Source organism: Arvicanthis niloticus, chromosome 16 (genome assembly GCF_011762505.2).
Source record: "Arvicanthis niloticus isolate mArvNil1 chromosome 16, mArvNil1.pat.X, whole genome shotgun sequence".
NCBI lineage: Eukaryota > Metazoa > Chordata > Mammalia > Rodentia > Muridae > Arvicanthis > Arvicanthis niloticus.
In genome coordinates, this window is record NC_047673.1 from 13,197,325 (window position 1) to 13,214,637 (window position 17,313).

The 17,313-nt window shown below is 44.4% G+C and overlaps 1 protein-coding gene and 1 long non-coding RNA gene across 2 annotated transcripts in view; one reads left to right on the forward strand and one right to left on the reverse strand.

Annotated features, from left to right (window-relative positions):
* Positions 1 to 10,684: 10,684 nt before the first annotated feature.
* LOC143434653 (uncharacterized) lies at positions 10,685 to 12,697 on the reverse strand. The gene is made up of 2 exons (XR_013104295.1): positions 12,481 to 12,697; positions 10,685 to 12,313 (listed from the first exon to the last, which is right to left on the reverse strand). It is a non-coding gene; the product is annotated as an uncharacterized LOC143434653 (long non-coding RNA).
* A 248-nt stretch (positions 12,698 to 12,945) lies between these two features.
* Positions 12,946 to 17,313, forward strand: part of Agpat5 (1-acylglycerol-3-phosphate O-acyltransferase 5) — a 42,510-nt gene continuing 38,142 nt past the window's right edge. Inside the window, exon 1 of the mRNA XM_034520579.2 lies at positions 12,946 to 13,353. Within this exon, the coding sequence (XP_034376470.1) occupies positions 13,135 to 13,353 (219 nt within the window). The 5' untranslated portion in view covers positions 12,946 to 13,134. The remainder of the gene's footprint in view (positions 13,354 to 17,313) is intronic.

Here is a 17,313-nt window from a genome sequence, read left to right on the forward strand (position 1 = left end):
CAGGGCAGGTTTCTTCCTGAACACACATGTATCCTCCTCACTACGCATGCTGGCCACACAATGCAAGGACTGCCCGCAGCAGCTTGGCTCAGGCTCAAGACTGTTGCATGTAATGAACTACAATGCCTTCTTTCACTGTGCATGTAAAGTTTTCTACCCATATAGAAACATACTGATTTAATTACAGAAAACAAAGGCCTTTAATCTTTCCTACCATCATTCCTCAGCATGTATCAAATTAGTATGTCTTTGATTGGATTGTGTAGAACTTTTATTTGAAAAATTGCTGTTTGAATTGCTGACTTCAGTTTAATAAAACATTGCTAAATGAATTTTGGCTTGGGAATAGGACAGAATTTTTCAACACTTTCTGAAATGGCCCTAAACATATTTCTGCCATTTTGGACTTATGTGTTTATATGAAGTGGTAACTGGAGCACTGATTATAAAATCAAAATATGGATAAACTTGAGAAAACACTGAAGATAATGCATTAATTCTGCAGTACCAAATATTCAGCCAAGATTTAATTCTTTTCGTTAAAATAAACATATTCCTTTACATCTTTAATCAATGACAAAATTAAACACATACCAAAGAATTGTTTTAAAAGATTTTGAATTGGAGCCAGCGAAATACTGCAGCAGGTAAAATAAAAAAGATGCCTGCCACTGCGTCTGACAACCTGAGTTTGATCCCCGGGATCTACGTGGTGGAAGAAGAGAACCAACTTCTGCAAGCTGTCCTATGACCTTCACCTGCATGCCAGGGCATTTGTGTGTCTCACCATCTCAAACACATTGAAAGCTTAATACAATCTGAAGAGTAACCAGAGAACCCAAAGAATTGCTCTGAAGTAAAATCCTTTATTACATATGTCAGTTAAAAAAAATTGATTTGTGAACCTGTTCTACATTCTTATTGTTTTAGTTAGAGTTTCTATTGCTGTGATGAAACACCTAATCAAAAGTAGACTGGAGAGTAAACTTTTTTTTTGTTTTTGTTTTTTTGTTTTTTTGACCTACACTTCCACATCACTGTTCATCATTGGAGGAAGGAAAGTCAAGCAGGGCAGGAACCAGGAGGCAGGAGCTGTTGCAGAAGCCATGGAAGAGCTCTGCTTACTGGTTTTCTCAGTGTACTCTCCTACAGAACCAGGGTCCACCAGCCCAGGTGTGGCCTCATTCGAAATGAGCTGGGCCCTCCCCCATCAGTCACTAATTAAGAAATACTCCATAGGCTTGCCTACAGCCAGATTTTTTTTTAAAAAAATTCCCTCTTTAAAACACATTTTTATTGATTATTCAGGAATTTCACATCACGTACCCTGATCACCAACCTCTCGGTCCTTCCAGGGCCACCTCCCACCCTTGTGACCCTCACACACAGAGAGAGAGAGAGAGAGAGAGAGAGAGAGAGAGAGAGAGAGAGAGAGAGACAGAGACAGAGACACAGAGAGAGACACAGAGAGAGACACAGAGAAAGAGAGAGACAGAGACAGAGAGACACACACACACAGAGAGAGAGAGAGAGAGAGAGAGAGAGAGAGAGAGAGAGAGAGAAAAAGAGTAGTTCCATTTGTATTTGCCATATACTGGAGCATGGTCCAATTCCCTCCTTGCACACACCCCTACCAGAACCAATCAACTACAGAGAGCTGTACTTCAGTATCCTCATCACACTTTATACAAGTTCTCCTTGATGGCTTTCTGTGTAGGCTGGTACTTTTGGGAGGAGTTGTCACAGAAGCCTTCTCTGTCCCTCTTTCTCATCTGTATGTCGGCAATCACTGATACTACTGCAAAAGTAGCTTTGACCTTTACAGTCAGTTGGGAACATGGGTCATGGGCTTCTACATGGTTTCTGATGACAGCATGGACCATGGACATCCAAACATGGTCGCCAGATTCAGCATGTGCCCTGGACCTCAGCATGTTCTATGATAGCAGTACAGACTGCGAACGTCAACAAGGTCCTCTGCCATAGCACAGACCACAGATGCTATCATAGTACTCCGTGGAAACACAGACCAATGACATTAATACAACAGGACCACGGACCCCAGCATGGCCTCAAGTGGCCACACAGGCCACTCATGTCAGGGTGGCTCCTGGTGGCAGCACATACCACAGACATCCTCATTGTCTTCTGTGGTTAACACAGGCCATGGACATCAACAGGGACCCCAACTCAGTAGGACCAACCCAGACCTGGCCCTCCACGGTAGCATGAATGATAGACACCAGCATGGCTTCAGGCGGAAGCGCAGACCCCTCCCATCGACATGTACAACCCTATCTTAATGAACTCGCATCAAGTTGACACATAACTAGCCAGCACACCAATGAAGACGGCAGCGTAAAAACTGGAGAAAACAAGCTGAGCCTGTTAGCCTTCTGTCTAAACTCTACCCTCACAGTTACCTGGCTACAGCCAGGTAAGCCTGGCCCACTATAAAAGGGGCTGCTTGCCCCCTCCTCTCTCTTTCTCTTGCTCTTTTGTTCTCTTGATACCTCTCTCCCCTTGCCCCTTCCCGGCCTCTACTTCCCTTCTCTTCCCTTCTTTTCCCTTCCCTTCCCTTCCCTTCTTTTCCCCTCCCCTCCCCTCCCTTCCCTCCTCTACTACCCTCTTACCTCTCCTCCCCATGCCCTGAATAAACTCTGTACTATACCAGTGTGTGGCTGGTCCCCTGGAGGGGAAGAGATGCCTCGGCATGGGCCCGCTGAGACATCCCCTTCCCCCGTACCTCTCCACACACCCAGAGAACATACTCACTTTCTCTCTATCTTCTTATAAACACATCACACACTAGCAAGCCTGGACCCATTGCTCTTTTGCTCCGTGGACATGATCTGACCAGTTGCTTCAAGCTCCTGCTGCCTTGATCCCCCACCCCCACCCCCACCCCAACTGTTGTGGACTGGATCTTGCACTGTAAGCTAAGTCAAACCTTCTCTCCCCTAAGTTGCTTTCGACACGGTATTTTATTGCAGCAATGTGCAAACATTCCCTGTGCAGGCATAAAGGCATCATGAGTGAAAGGTTTAATAAGCTCTGAGCTAAGCCACCAGTATCTCAACCCAAGTGGAAGGATGTGGAAAGTCTAAGCCACAGCTGCAGAAAATGGCCAAGATAAAGACAGCTCTGTCAAAAAGGAGCTGGCAGCCCCTGGCAGCCACTGAATCACATATAAAATGGGACAGAGATGTTTTAAACTTTTTAAAACTTTTATTTATTTATTTATTTATTTATTTATTTATTTATTTATTTATTTATTACCTATGGGTGCTATGTCTGCATGTATGCCCAATGACCTCAGAGGCCAGAAGATGTCCTGGAACTCCAGTTACAGACAGTTGTAAGTTTCTGCATGGGTGCTGGGAAGTGAACCTAGGTCCTCCAGAAGAACAGCCAGTGCTCTTTACCTCTGAGCTGACTCTCCAGCTATAGAGAAGTCATAAAAAAAAAAAAAAAAAAAAAAAAAAAAAAAAAAAAAAAAAAAAAAAAAAAGGCCTTAAACAAGGGATTGGGGAGAAGGAGTGTGGTACAAAGTATAGGTAATAGTGTACATTCTGCTAAAAAACAATTAACAATTCTGATAAAATTTCCAGCCTTAGAGTTCAGGAGAAAAAATTTCTTTTACACCTATTAGCAACTCAAGAAAACTAATTTGTATGTTGGACAGTCAGCATCAGTTATCAGAGACAAAAAAAATCCACACCTAAAAATTAGACTCAGGCAAAACCACATGAGTAGCAAAGCAGGTGGGGCTGAGGGCAGCCATGGCTGGAGGCTTCCTAGAATGACATAGCCTTTCCTCAATCAGTTGCAGGGAGGTGTGACCTGGGGAGACACCCCACAGCATTTTAAAAGGAGAGGCTGCTGCCTGAGGAATCAGGGCAGACAAGCCTGGGCATGCCCTTGCAAGGAAGAAAAATAGTGTGAAGGCATCCTGTACAGAGCTAGAAAGGACACACTTGACAGCCTCAATTGATGAACCAGCCAGGCTCCATCTTGGGCTTGAAAGCCATCTTATAGTGAAGTCAAACTAGGTTTGTTCCTGTTTATGATTAAATTCGTTTCTTAAGAATTAGGCTATGCCCCACTGGTAACCTTATAGTACTGCCTGTGTCAGGAGATGGCAATCATGACTTTGCTTCAAAAGACTGTTATGGCCACCTTGCAACTATGCCTTTGTTTTAGAAAGTTGTTATAACCATGTTATGCTTATGTTCTGCCTCTGTGACCCCTGCCTATTTGCCTGCCAACCCCCCCATTTTGGAACCCACATATTTTTTATATTATATTAGCTATATATTGAAGTGGAAAGATCTTGAGGCCACTCTAGTACACCAGGAAGAAGGCTATGCCTTGTGAGGAACAGGAACTGTCCTGGAACATTGTTGCCGGCAATCAGCAAGTTGCCTCAGAGTAGCTGGCTTTTCCCTTCCTTCCTTCCTTCCTTCCTTCCTTCCTTCCTTCCTTCCTTCCTTCCTTCCTTCCTTCCTGTCAGGTACACAGGCTGTGTCTGCTTCTGTCTCTCTAAACTCATCTGTTCTGGCCCTCCACAGCATCTGTGGTTTGGGTTTGCCTGGCACTGTTTATGACTTGGAGTCTGTCATTACTGAGATTCAGTGCTTAGTTGTGTGTGGTCGCCAATGGTGTCTCAGCTGACCCAGGACTTAATCACCTTAGATCCGGTTACCAGGGATGGAGGGGAGTGATTCTCTAGAGCAGGCTGGCTGGGGTGCTGCCTCACTTGGCAGTGCTTGTAGAATGCCTTCCAGAGAAGGCCCCTGGACAGAGAAAACACTCCATAAATATCTCACAAGTGTGGTGGGATTAGCATCTTAGGTGTGCAGCAACTGACCTATCAGACCGAGTCACCTTCTGCCAGGAACTTCATTCCCAGAAGATAAAGCTGTTTGCCAAGAAGCTTAAGTAACTCCCGGGAAAGCATGTCTTCCTAGAGTGCAGATTTCCTCTTCTGTTAAGTCAATGAGGTTTTTTAGGCTTACCTGCTATACTTTGGTCCTGGCTGTAGAAAGATAGCAAAAACAAAAATAAAGCTCTTCCCTAGGCTCCTCATTGGAGCTATCATGTCACATGGAAATAATGTCGCAAGGCGGGGGACAATGTGAGAACATGGGAGTTCTATAATGGTACTAGGTTTGACTGCAGCAAAGTAAAACTCAGAATAAATTCAAACAAGTTAATTTTTTTTTAAGCGTCAAGCATCATAAAAGTATAGATATGGTACCCTACTTCCTAAATTCTAGTTCTAGGCTAGAAAGATGACTCAGCAGGTAGAAGTTCATGAGACCCATGTGAAGATGGCAGAGAACTGACTCCATGAGGTTGTCCTCTGAACTACACACTCACCCACTGTGGTACGTGTAAACCCCACACCCCTTTTGCACATTCCTCTTCCCAGGGAGCAAGCTCTTGGGGTGAAAATTAAAGTTTGGAGGGTGTCACATTCCTGAATGATTGGATGCTGTGCACCTGAGAGTCTGAAAGCCGCATGCCCACGCAGCTAGAGAGGTGGTTCAGGATTCAGCATCGAAGACTGGAGATAGAACTTTTGAGATTTTACTAAGGCAGGAGTATTTCCATCAGAGAAGTAACGAGGGCCTGTGTATCCTTTATTTGTTGTCTAGGGGTGAGTAACAAAGCACCACCATGTCCTGTGGCTCCAACAACAGAGGTCTACTGGCTCCATTCTGGGAGTAGAGGATGGAAAGTGAGATTCAGGCAGATAGTTCTGAGGACTGTCAGGGGAGGGTCTATTCCTATTCTCCTTGGCTTACAGATGCCTTTGTTCTTTGTGTCTCTATGAGGACACTGGTTTTGAGAATCAGTATCCCAAAGTTTCTTTGTTAAAGGGTCCAGTTCCTCCCATGATCACCTCCTTTTAGCTTGTCTACCTCTATGAAGATATTTCATATAATAAAGCCACTTCTCAAGGTACAGAAGGGAGGATTTTACATGAACTTGGGGGTAGCACAATTTAGCCCTCACTTACTACTGTGTGCAAAAGGCATATGGGTGGGCCCAGGGAGACTAGTTTGGAGGTAGTTATAATTACACAGATAAGGACCAACTCCCAACTCATGTCTGAGAAGTGTGCTCACTGAGATAGGGATAGATGTAGGGTGCATGGTGATGTTGAAACCAGTAGCACTTGCTAACAGGTAAGAGTGAAGAGTTGGGCATGTTGCTCACTTAGCTCCTTCCCTCCTCAGGACTTCAGTACGGGCCGATTCCTCAGTTGAGATGGCAGGTCTTCCATCTTTGCATGACTCCTGTATCATTCTTGAGTGTCTTATCTTGAGCATCCTTTGGTACTACAGTTTAAAGATACCACTGTACACACCACTGTTTTAAATCACTGGCTCTTAGTTTCAACTGTTTGACTCTTACCATTGACATTATGCACCACCAAGCAGACCTTATCTATCCACTTTGCTTCTGAGGGCTCTGTTACCAGACTCTATATCAGCATCAGACAGGTAAGTACTCAGCCATTCTCTCTAGTCCCCGCTTCTGTATCACCAGGTAACGGTATCAGGGGAATACACATAGTAACCTGGAGGTTTTAACATGAAGGCAGGATGGGTGATAATACATAATAAGCCTACCTCAGAGATTAGTAACTCTTAAATGGCCTAAATCTGAATATCCTGACAGGGTCGTGTTTGCAATGCCTGTCAGCAGGCTGGTGTTGCTATTCTTGGAGGCTCCTGAATCTTCTAGCTTCTAGTTTCTAAATACAGACAGGCCTTTGAGGACTATATAGCCTTGCCTCTCATTCTGACCTAGCTCTCTGCTTCCTGAGGTGTGAACAGCCTCAGTCATCTCTATCACCATGGACTGAAATCCTTGGAGACCAAAAACCAAAACAAAATTTGACTCCCGCATTACTGTCCTGGTGTTTTGTCAGGCGTTGATACAAAGTTAACAAATACCATAGTAAACTTTGTTGTTGTTTTTGTTCCTGTAGCTGGAGGGGTGGGCTCCATAGTTGACTTGATTTAGTAGCCTTGTTTTCTATGTTGTTAGGGTCCTGCCAGGAATGCTATAGACTTGAGAATGGCACCAAAGGTTTCGTGCTTCTCCCCTTTGTCTTGCGTTTTAGATGCCAACTTCATTAAAAAAAACCAAAAAACAAAAAACCTTCCTGATCCAGACACACTAGCACATGCCTGTTGTCTCAGAACCTAAGCTGAGGAGTGTGAGCCCAGCCTGGAAACCACAGTGAGACTCCCTTAAAAGAAAACATCCAGAAGGGCTTCTTCCATCATGTCACTTATTAATTCCTTTAGAAATACTAATAAATCATTTAAATTTAAAATAGCTCTTATATATTGAAAAAAACTATTTTAAAACAAAAAAAATTAGTAGAAAAGATGGTACTGTTTGTTTTTATTTCTGCCAATCTCCTTATTGCCAGGTGTGAAAGAAGACACTGGGCGTCCATATCTGTCTCTGTAGTTAGACTGCAGCCGAGTTGTTCTTTGGTTTCTGAACTGAGACTGGGAGGGGAACACACTGATTAAACATTCAACTGGGCTGACTGACTGATTAGAACTTATCTGAACTGTGGAGAACTGGAATGCAGGTAGAGAGCCCAATTATCTTGAGCTATCCATAGCCATTTACTGCACACCTCTGTGAGTGACTTAACATCCTCATGATTATTGGGTCAATGCTTTTGTAATATACAAATGAGACTGGTAGTTTCCATAATACAAAGGCTAAGAATGTCATCAGATAACACCTGAAGCCTACAGCAGAAATTTACCTATCTGCCAATAGCCTGACTACTTGATACATTAACCAAAGCATCTGAAAAGTAACTTAATTGACCACTTTCTTTGTTGAGTTACTGTGAAAACATGAAACTGTTATCATGTTGAAGAATGGTATGTGGTGGTAACTCAAATTTGTGTTTCCCACCACAGCCACTTTTATTTGGCTCTGGAATAAATGATCTGTTATTCTTTTTGAAGAGAGGGTTGTGTGTTTTGCATGAGCTGGTTGAAGTCAATGAAGAAAATCTGGCCTCATTCAGATGTGTTCTTGGAATAAAGGAGAGCAGTTTAGTAGCCTTTTCAAGTAATGCCACCCAAAATTACACCAAACAGTCAGGAGCTCATAACTTCTTCAGGATGAGGTAATTTTCGTATTGTTACATTCACAAATATAAGACAACCAGGAAGAACCCTGTATCCACTATGCTTGGGATATTTAGGAATGATTCACTGAGTTAGGCAGTTGAATGTTGAAACATTTCATCAACAACTTTGGAAAGTCCAAAAAGGTTGCTATGGCAACAATGTTGGTGGTAGGGGATGCTAAGTAGTGAGAAGAGGGATCAAAATGGCCATTGACAGTCAGCTGCATCCCAGGCTCCATTGGGGACATAGTGCATAAAGCTCTGGGTGAGCTTCCTCTAGTCAATGTGGCATGCTCTATGTCCTTTCTGATGCCTACAGCAGGTGCCTTCCAGGTCTGGAGACCCATTTGGGACGTAGAAATATCAGTGTGGTAATAATATAATAGCATCATGGTTGGTAGTTACTAAAGTCCATCACAAATGGTCAGTGGTTGATAACATATTTGACATAAACAGCAGGAGCTTACCTTGGCCAGGAAAAAGCCAAAGACCTCCTGTGATGAGTAGGCAATCCTGTTTTACAATCTTGGGAAGACAGCTTGAAGACAGACAAATCATGATACCCCTCACAACATGGCACAACATGTACTTGCACCTCACAAGCCCTTCCCTCTGCCAGGCCACTTGAAACCGTAACATTTTCAATTCCCTTGTATTTTTCTTTAGAAACCAACCACTCATAAGCTTGCTTGTTCTAGGTTTTCCCACTCCCTGAAGACCCTCTATCAACACAACTCTCAGGTCATTTGCTAAAAGCCTGCCTGTATTCTTGACCCCTAATTCAGAAATCAACTCGTTTGCCCCCTTTCTTTTTTCCTCTCCAACTCTAATTGTTCTTGAGTTTCCTCCTTGAGTACATTTTGAAATACTCTGTTCCTCAGAGATAACAGGAAGGTGTCAGGCTTAAGGTAACAAATATAGTTACCCTGTTAGTAATGAGGAAACAGAGACACAGCTCCTCACTTGAGAAACTATGAACTCCCTGATAGGCAGATAGGGAAAGGAGCAGACTAGGTATTAAAGGTAGAAAATACAGCCATCTTCTTCCTGGCCCTCTTGACTTGTGACAAAAGCTTGGCAGCAAAAACAAAGGCCTTGCTGGCTTTTGTCACCCACCAGCAGGCCCCCTGCGGATGGACTGGTTCAGCAAGTTCAAGGCTTGATGAGGCCTTGCTACACAACAGTTCTGGGCCAATTTGCTGTCCTCTATTTCTTCAAACTGACCAACCCTAAATTAGGAGAGGAAGACTCCTCAGAGGTTTAGAAAACCCAGCCCTTGAGAAGAGACTGATGTCTTTGGCTGAGTCTCCGCTCTGCAGTGTATTTCTTTCTTTTCTGTATGTCTGCTGTGTCCATGTGTTTCCTCACCCCTCACCTTTCTTCAACTGCTAATTCTGTGAGTTGTGTGAGATTTCTCTGCTGCCATAAAAACAAACCCGATCAAGATCTCTAGACTGGACCATCTTTCAGCCTCACTTTGGGTTTTTCTCCAAAGATTATCACAGTCATCCTTGGCAGCCACAGGAGTTCCCCTGGATTTTAGGGACTTCAGCTTGGCTACACCAGCATTAGTGGATTTGATGTTGAAAAGAATTTATAGTGAAGCATAGCTAGGAATTTTATTACAGATATTTTAATGTAAGCTTAAGCATGAGGGTTCTTTTTTTTTAAAGTATGAAAACACACACACACACACACACACACACACACACACACACACACACACACACACACACGGGCACTCGTTAGTATTATCCATATAAGCCACTAGTGGTTCTCAGAATGGGCATCTAAAAGAGTCACCAGAACACCTTTGTATTTGTCTAGTTTTACAGTTATTTGTGTGTATGGGTGTGGGGCGCCAACTCCTAGCAGTAAGTGGCTATCATCTTTGCAACCATCTAGGGCCAAATATTTGCAGGTTGCTATTTTTCCACCCTGACAAGAGACTTGTTTTTTTTTTTTTTCTTTTTTAGCATGATGGCTTTGCAAACAGCCCACACTGATACACATCTGAGCACACTCTGATAAACATCTTGTTTTTCTCAGATGTATCCTGGTCTTGTTTAGTTCCCCCAGCAGCAAGGCACTCATGGTTAAGTGTCTCCAGCCGCACTCCCCTGCTTGTGCTTATATACCCGTAATTGCCTTTCAATAAACGAGACTTGATCAGACATCCTGTCTTGTCTCCATTCCTTGTGGCTCTTTCCCCTCCATCCCCACTCTCTCCCTTGCGGACCCCGTTGACTGACCCACGGGCCTGATCACCTAGCGCCCAACATGGGGCAACAAGAACGAGAAACCCCATGAGGGATGTTACTCAAAGAAGGGTTGACTAAAAATTCAAAAGTGAAACAAAGGTGATCACCGTAGAAACCTGCTGGGTTGAGACCAGGAAAATTATAGTAACAAAGATGGGGCAAGAAATAAGTCAGCATGAATTATATGTGGAACAGATGAGAAAGGCTTTAAAGACAGGAGGAGTAAAGGTGGAAATTTAGCAACTGTTGTCATTTTCTGATTTTATTAAAGAGCTCTGTCTTTGGGGGCACCAATCTGTCCACATGTGTCAACTGTCTGTTTTTGTTTCGTTGTTTGAATGATTGTTGTTTCATGTTCAAAAGAAAAAGAAAAGAATATATCCAAAATTAAAACCCAAAATACGACCAAAGGATATTGACAGTTTGTCAGAGTCAGACTGGGACGACCTATGGGTCCATGCCATAAACACCTGTAGAAGTCACAGGCATCTTCAGTTCATTTTCTCCTCCCACCATACAGGCTCTGTGGATCACGAAGGTTTGTCAATCTTGGTTGCAAATGCTTAGAGCTATCTTACTGTCTCCTCTCTCCTGATAAAGCAACAGGAGGTGGCTCCAGAGACGTTTTAGACAGGATTATAATCTGATAAGGGAAAAGCCACTGTGGTTACACAAAGGGCTTAATAATTTCGTTATAAATGAAATTTCCACTGACATTCCGAGGAAATGGAAAATTTGTGGTTGGGAAAGAAGAGGAGCCTCAGGCACTTATCTATGCTGAAACTCTTGGTTTTCTGTTGACAAAGGTTGACTCCTAACACTGTCAAGTAAATGCTCCCACAAGTGGGTCATCTGACTATCCGCAGGTCATAGATGAACAGGGAGAGAACTTCTCCCCTGAATTTCCAGAGACCTTCTGGTTAGCTCAGTCCCTGCTTTTTGACGTGTACCTCAATTCCTGTCTCTGAACTCTTGTTTGAAAATCTGGATCTGCAGTCTGTCTGTCTAACAATTCCTTTGCCTGCCCTTTCACCTCTGCATCTGGATTAAACTGGACAGTTTGTCATATCTGTGACCCACAAAGGCCCAAGAACAGCAGCTTCTTCCCTAAAGCTGGGTTCATGGTTCATGTTATCAAGACAGACACTCTTATATTCCTGTCACTTATCCAGCTCTGGCTTCCTTTCCTTTTTAACTCTCTGCAGTCACTGTAACCTATATATACATATGTAAACATATATAGATACTGAGTGATGCATGTGAGATCTGAGAGTTAATATTAGTAATTAAGATGGCAATAAAAGAACCTGTGTTGGCCTTAGCCAGGGCTACAAAGTAAAGTGAGTGTCTTTGTTGCCGGCGAAGCCACTGTACTTTGTGACATTTATTGTAACTCAGTACATTCCGACATCCTGAAAACATGTAAACACGTCCATCTGACATAGTGTGCTTATGACAGGAGTCATCTGTATGCCTTAAGAAGCGCATCTCAGAGGTGATGGGAATGAAACATGGGGCAAGAGACGAAGGGGGGAAGCAGAGACACAATGTAGGCAGAGGAGTCAGTGGTCTGGGAAGGAAGAAAACAAAGGGGCAGAATAAGTGACCTCAGAGTCACTTATAGAAGCCAACATATTTACACACGCACACACGCACACACACACTTAAAATTGACTTTACACAGAACTGAGCATGCACACTGACCTGCTTTCTCTTATACCTTCTAGTATAGGATTATCTGGTCTCCATTAGTTACAGCAGTAGAAGGGCCTGGGCCTCTGGGTAAGTTTTTGCTGCTACTTAACCTTTTTAGTTTTCTGAAGAGAACAGAACTTACGGATTCTACATGGATAGGAAAATACTTTCCTACATACTGAAAAAAAAAAAAAAAAAAGGAAACGTAGGATATTAGGAAATAGCACAGCAGAAACAAGATAAAGGGCAAGAGGTTATTAAAGGGCAAAAGTTAAAGCTTTAAAGGATCTAATAAAGGGAGGTGGCAGTCCTGTGAAAGGTGAACCAAGGGTAGAGGAGACGGACCTAGCCTTATTCTGCACCAGCCAGAAGGAGGGAAGGAGCGCTTCTATGCACGTGGGGACACGGGTGGCGCCCCCGGCACGCGAAGACGTGGCAGCCGTCCGTAACTGGCGGCATCGAGCTCGTCCTGCGCTCCACGACGTAGTCAGCTCACGCGTGCCTTGCAGGAAGCATCCTCGTGTCCTCACACTGCTCTCGAAAGCCAGCACAGGCCAAAACCCACCACCTCACATCCTCCCGTGCTCAGCCACAGCCAGCATCCACAGTCGAGCATGCGTCGTGACGGGAGGCAGGGAACGGACCAATCAGAGCACGTGTTACATCCATAAGTCGGCCAATCGGGAGGCGCCTTGTTACCTGGAAGTCCTGCCTCACCCCGCCTCCACGCTGACAGCCGCGGGTCTCGCGGAGCAAAGCGAGCACCCGGAGGCGATAGCGCCCGGCAAGCCGAGGCGTGCCCTTTCCAAGGCGGCGAGCAGAGGCCGTCACTGTCCCCGCCGGGTCCCGGGCCCCGCGGCCCATGCTGGGGGCGGAGCCAGGCCGGAGGGCGGCGGCGCGGCCGGCCCCGCGCGGTGATTGGCGGGCGGCCGGCGGTGGCTGAGGTCCTGGCGGCCGCGCGGGCACCGCAGGCGGAGTCGCGGCTGGCGAGCCGAGAGGATGCTGCTGTCCCTGGTGCTCCACACGTACTCTATGCGCTACCTGCTCCCGAGCGTCCTGTTACTGGGCTCGGCGCCCACCTACCTGCTGGCCTGGACGCTGTGGCGGGTGCTGTCCGCGCTGCTGCCCGCCCGCCTGTACCAGCGCGTGGACGACCGGCTTTACTGCGTCTACCAGAACATGGTGCTCTTCTTCTTCGAGAACTACACCGGGGTCCAGGTGAGGCGCGGTCGCGCGATGCGCGCGAGCCCCCGCAGCAGCCGGGGCGGCGCTGCAGGCAGCCGGGCGAGCACGTGCCGCAGCACCCGGCCTCCCCGCCCGCCGCGGGGGAAGTTTCTGGTTCTCACTTCGGGGTTCCTTCTGGAACGTCCTGCTGAGGCTGAGTGTGTTCCCGGGTCCGCCCCACCCCCCGCCCCGGCCGGCTGTTACTGCCTGTCTCGGTGCCTGCCAAAGTAGGGCACTGAGTCCCGAGGTGGTGATGCTGGGACTGGCTTCGTTTGCACTTCCGAGGTCTTTTAGATGAGCGAGACCTCTAGGCGCTGACCGAAGTGACAGCTGTGAAGGACGACTCCTGCCTTGGGTTCCTCCCGGGTGAAAGCGAGAGCCTAGCGAGGAAATGAATACATTGGTTACAATAGGAGCCTCACTGTAGATACAGTTCTCCTCAGCTTCCACTGGGCTTCAATGTGGGCTGATCTCTTGTCAGATTGCTTTCTTCCTGCTACTGTTTCTCACTTCCCCCCCCCCCCCCCCCCCGTGGAGGTTGAACTCGGAAAATAATAAAGAGTAGAAAGCTCTCCTAATGTGAGTTAGTTATATGACATCTCATAAAAACTTACAGTTGTACTTCCCTTTTGGTTTTTAGTTTCAAAGAAGAGCTCTGTTTGGGTTCTCCCTGATGTATCTATGACTGTCTCCCCATTTCTCAGTTCTTTTCATTCTGTGTTGGGAGATGCTTTGGGGGACTGGATCCCTTCACTGAGTTTTGCTCCAGTTGGAGATTGTGTTTGAGGTAGGGCCTCTCTGAATCACCATCTTCTAAGTGTTTTGCTAGGAAACAGGAAAAAAAAAAATCACTGTTCCACATCCAGGTTTCTGAATAATTGACTTTTAGAATAAGATTTCATTCAGAATTTTCAGGAACTCCACATTGATGGTTTCCTCCCTTGCTCTTAAGTTTGTCAGTTGAATGTCTGGTTTAATCGTGGGTAAGTATTTCATTTCACTAGGAGAAGGGACAAGACAGCTGGGAGCACAACTTAAAGTTGCTGACCTTGCGCATGACAAGTCCCCTCAGAGCCACAGGGACCTCTACTCAAGTGCCGCTGGTATTCTTGCTGCAGAGAAAGTCAGGATGAGTCAGAGGGAAGCAAAGTTAGTGAGTTTATTGATTGGGAGAGAGGATATGCACTTGAGGGGGAATCAAGAGCAAACCTTGTGGAAGGAACATACCCCCAGGCTACAGCAGCTGCTTTAGAAGTGAGTTTAGGGCTTGTGAAGTTAACACCTTAAAACCAAGAGTAAGAGAAAGAAAAAAAAAATGAGTTCCTCTATTCTTTCCCATATAAATCTTTTAAAAACAAAGAAACAAGCCAGAATCTCACCCCGTAGTCTTGGTGGGCTAGAACTCTATGTAGACCTCACAGGCCTCAAGCTCAGAGATCTGCCTGCCTCTGTCTCCTGAGTGTTAGGACTAAAGGCGTGCGCCACCATGTCTGGATTAAATTCTTTTAGTTATATGAAATTTGAAAGGGAGTCATGATGGGACTGAGCAATTTACATATGAGGAAGAAATGTGGTTAGTTAATATGGATCCAAATAAAATCAAAGTAATTAGCTGTGCCTTGGTCACAAGAGTTTAAGACATAAGCTTGTCTTCTACCTTGGTTCACTAGCCATATGGATACTCTTACGTGTGATGGTTTTAGAAAATGTGTGCAGTATAGAACAGTCTCCAGGCAGCTGTATCCAAACTCTTACTTGTCAACCAATTCCTTAAAAGAGGGAGACAGCAAGGGTGAGGGCCTCTTTTGCTATTTAAACACAGATTGTGTGGACATTGCATTGGATTCTGTGCAAATGTAGGTTCTTTCCTGTTTTCATTTGTGAGATCATATTCATTGCTGAAATTCTGAATAATTCATGTATCCTTTTAAGTTTAAAAAATCTTCAGGTGTATGTGAGAATGGACCGCATGTACATACATATTCATATTCATGATTGTGGGGCAAAAAAAAAAAAAAAACTGTGGCATGTACATAGAGGTCATAGGACAACCTTGGGTGTTGCTATTTACCTTCTACCTTGAGTCAGGTCTCTTGCTCACCACTGTGTGCTAGCCTAGCTGGCTTTTGAGTTTCCACATTCCTTTCCTGTATCTGCTTCCTATCTTGCTGTAGGAGCACTGGATTACAGAGAGATGGATATCTGGCCTCATATAGGTTCTGAGGATCTGAATTTGTATCCACATGCTTATTGACAAGTGTTTTCCCTACGTCTGCCGTCTGCCCACACCAATTCCAACCTTCAGGGCTCTTATTAGTACTAAAAGTACTATCTTTAGGGGGAAGTAATGGGACTTTGTAAGTTTTGCTCACTTCACTAACTTGAAATCCATTGAAAAAGGGACTAGGGACTGAAGAAATGTCAGTAGTTAAGAGGACAGTCTGCTCTTACAGTGGACCTGGATTTGGTTCCCAGAACCCACATTGGCGGCTTGTGAACTACCTGTGACTTTGGCTCCAGAGTAGCAGTTTGACACCTCTGACCCCCGTGGGTACCAGCCCTCACATGCATATATGCCCTTACCCCCAGTATATATACTTTAAATTTATTTTTAATCTTAAAAAAAAAAAGAGGAAAAGAAAAGTCTCTTTAACATTGTGAAAGCCCATTTCTTAAGGCTAACCCAGCAGATCACTTCAGGCTTATTGGCTTAAACCGATCAGTTTATTCTCACAGCTCTGGAGGCCGGAAGTCTGAAATCAAGGTTTAGGCTGGATTGCGTTCCCTCTAGGATTTGGTCTTTTCTGGATGCTGGCCACTTTCTTTGACTGGAAGCCCATCTGTATCTGCCTCATAGGCAGTGCCATTCCCCTTTGTAACGTGGGAACATTTGCCATTGGGTTGTAACCTGTAGACCCACCTGGATAATCTAGGATGTTTTCGATCTCAAATCCTTCAGTATGTTCTCCAGACTAGTTCAAAACTAAGCAAAAGTAAGACATTTATTTACTCATGAGTGTGCATGTGTTCCATGGCGTGTGTGTGTGTGTGTGTGCGTGTGCGTGTGTGTAGGCCAAGGACATCATTCAGCAGTCACTTCTTGCCTTCCTTCATGTTAGTCCTAGGGATTGAATTTAGGTTGTCAGGCTTGGCAGTAAGCACCTTTACATGCTGAGCCATCTTGCCAGCCCAGAAGACTGAAACTGAGAGTGAGCTGGGTTTCATTACTGGATATTTTCGAAATAAGGGAGTATGCACACCTCTGAAGACTTAAGAATATAGACATAGAGGGGTTTTTTTTTGTTTTGTTTTATTTTTCCACTACATTTTTAAAATTTAGTTTACAGAAGAAATCTATTAAGTACAGGCTGCAGAAAGAAAAGGTTTAGTGCTATTTACATTCATTTTAAAACTCTGCTCCATACAAATTTAATTCTGATCAGTATAAACAATATTTTTGTAGATCTAATGCATATAAAGCCTCTTCATCAAAGCATTAACAATGAATAAAGTAACCTGATTGCATTTAAACAAAGATGACCATAGAGACCATAGACTTACTGCTTACTTACACTTACTGCTGCTGAGGGCCAAGAACCCTCATTAAATACAGAACACAGTGTAGTCTGCAACTTCATCTTTTAAAAGGCTGGATAAAGTTATTGATATGGAATACTGGTCTATATGCTACACGCCAATCTATATTTTGCATTCTACAGTTAGGTATTTTATTATGTCTTTTTTATTAAATATAATCTACACATATTTGTAATTTCATCCAGGAAGATTTCTTCCCAGTGAAAAAAATAGAAAGTCTTTTTTTACAGGTTTAGATGAAATTAACTCATGCTTTAGTGCTGTGCAAATTGTTTATTTATAGCATATCAATCTTTAAATTATTGGTAAAAATAAGTGTTGCTATTGATCATGTATGCCTTAAAACTCAGCTTGTGA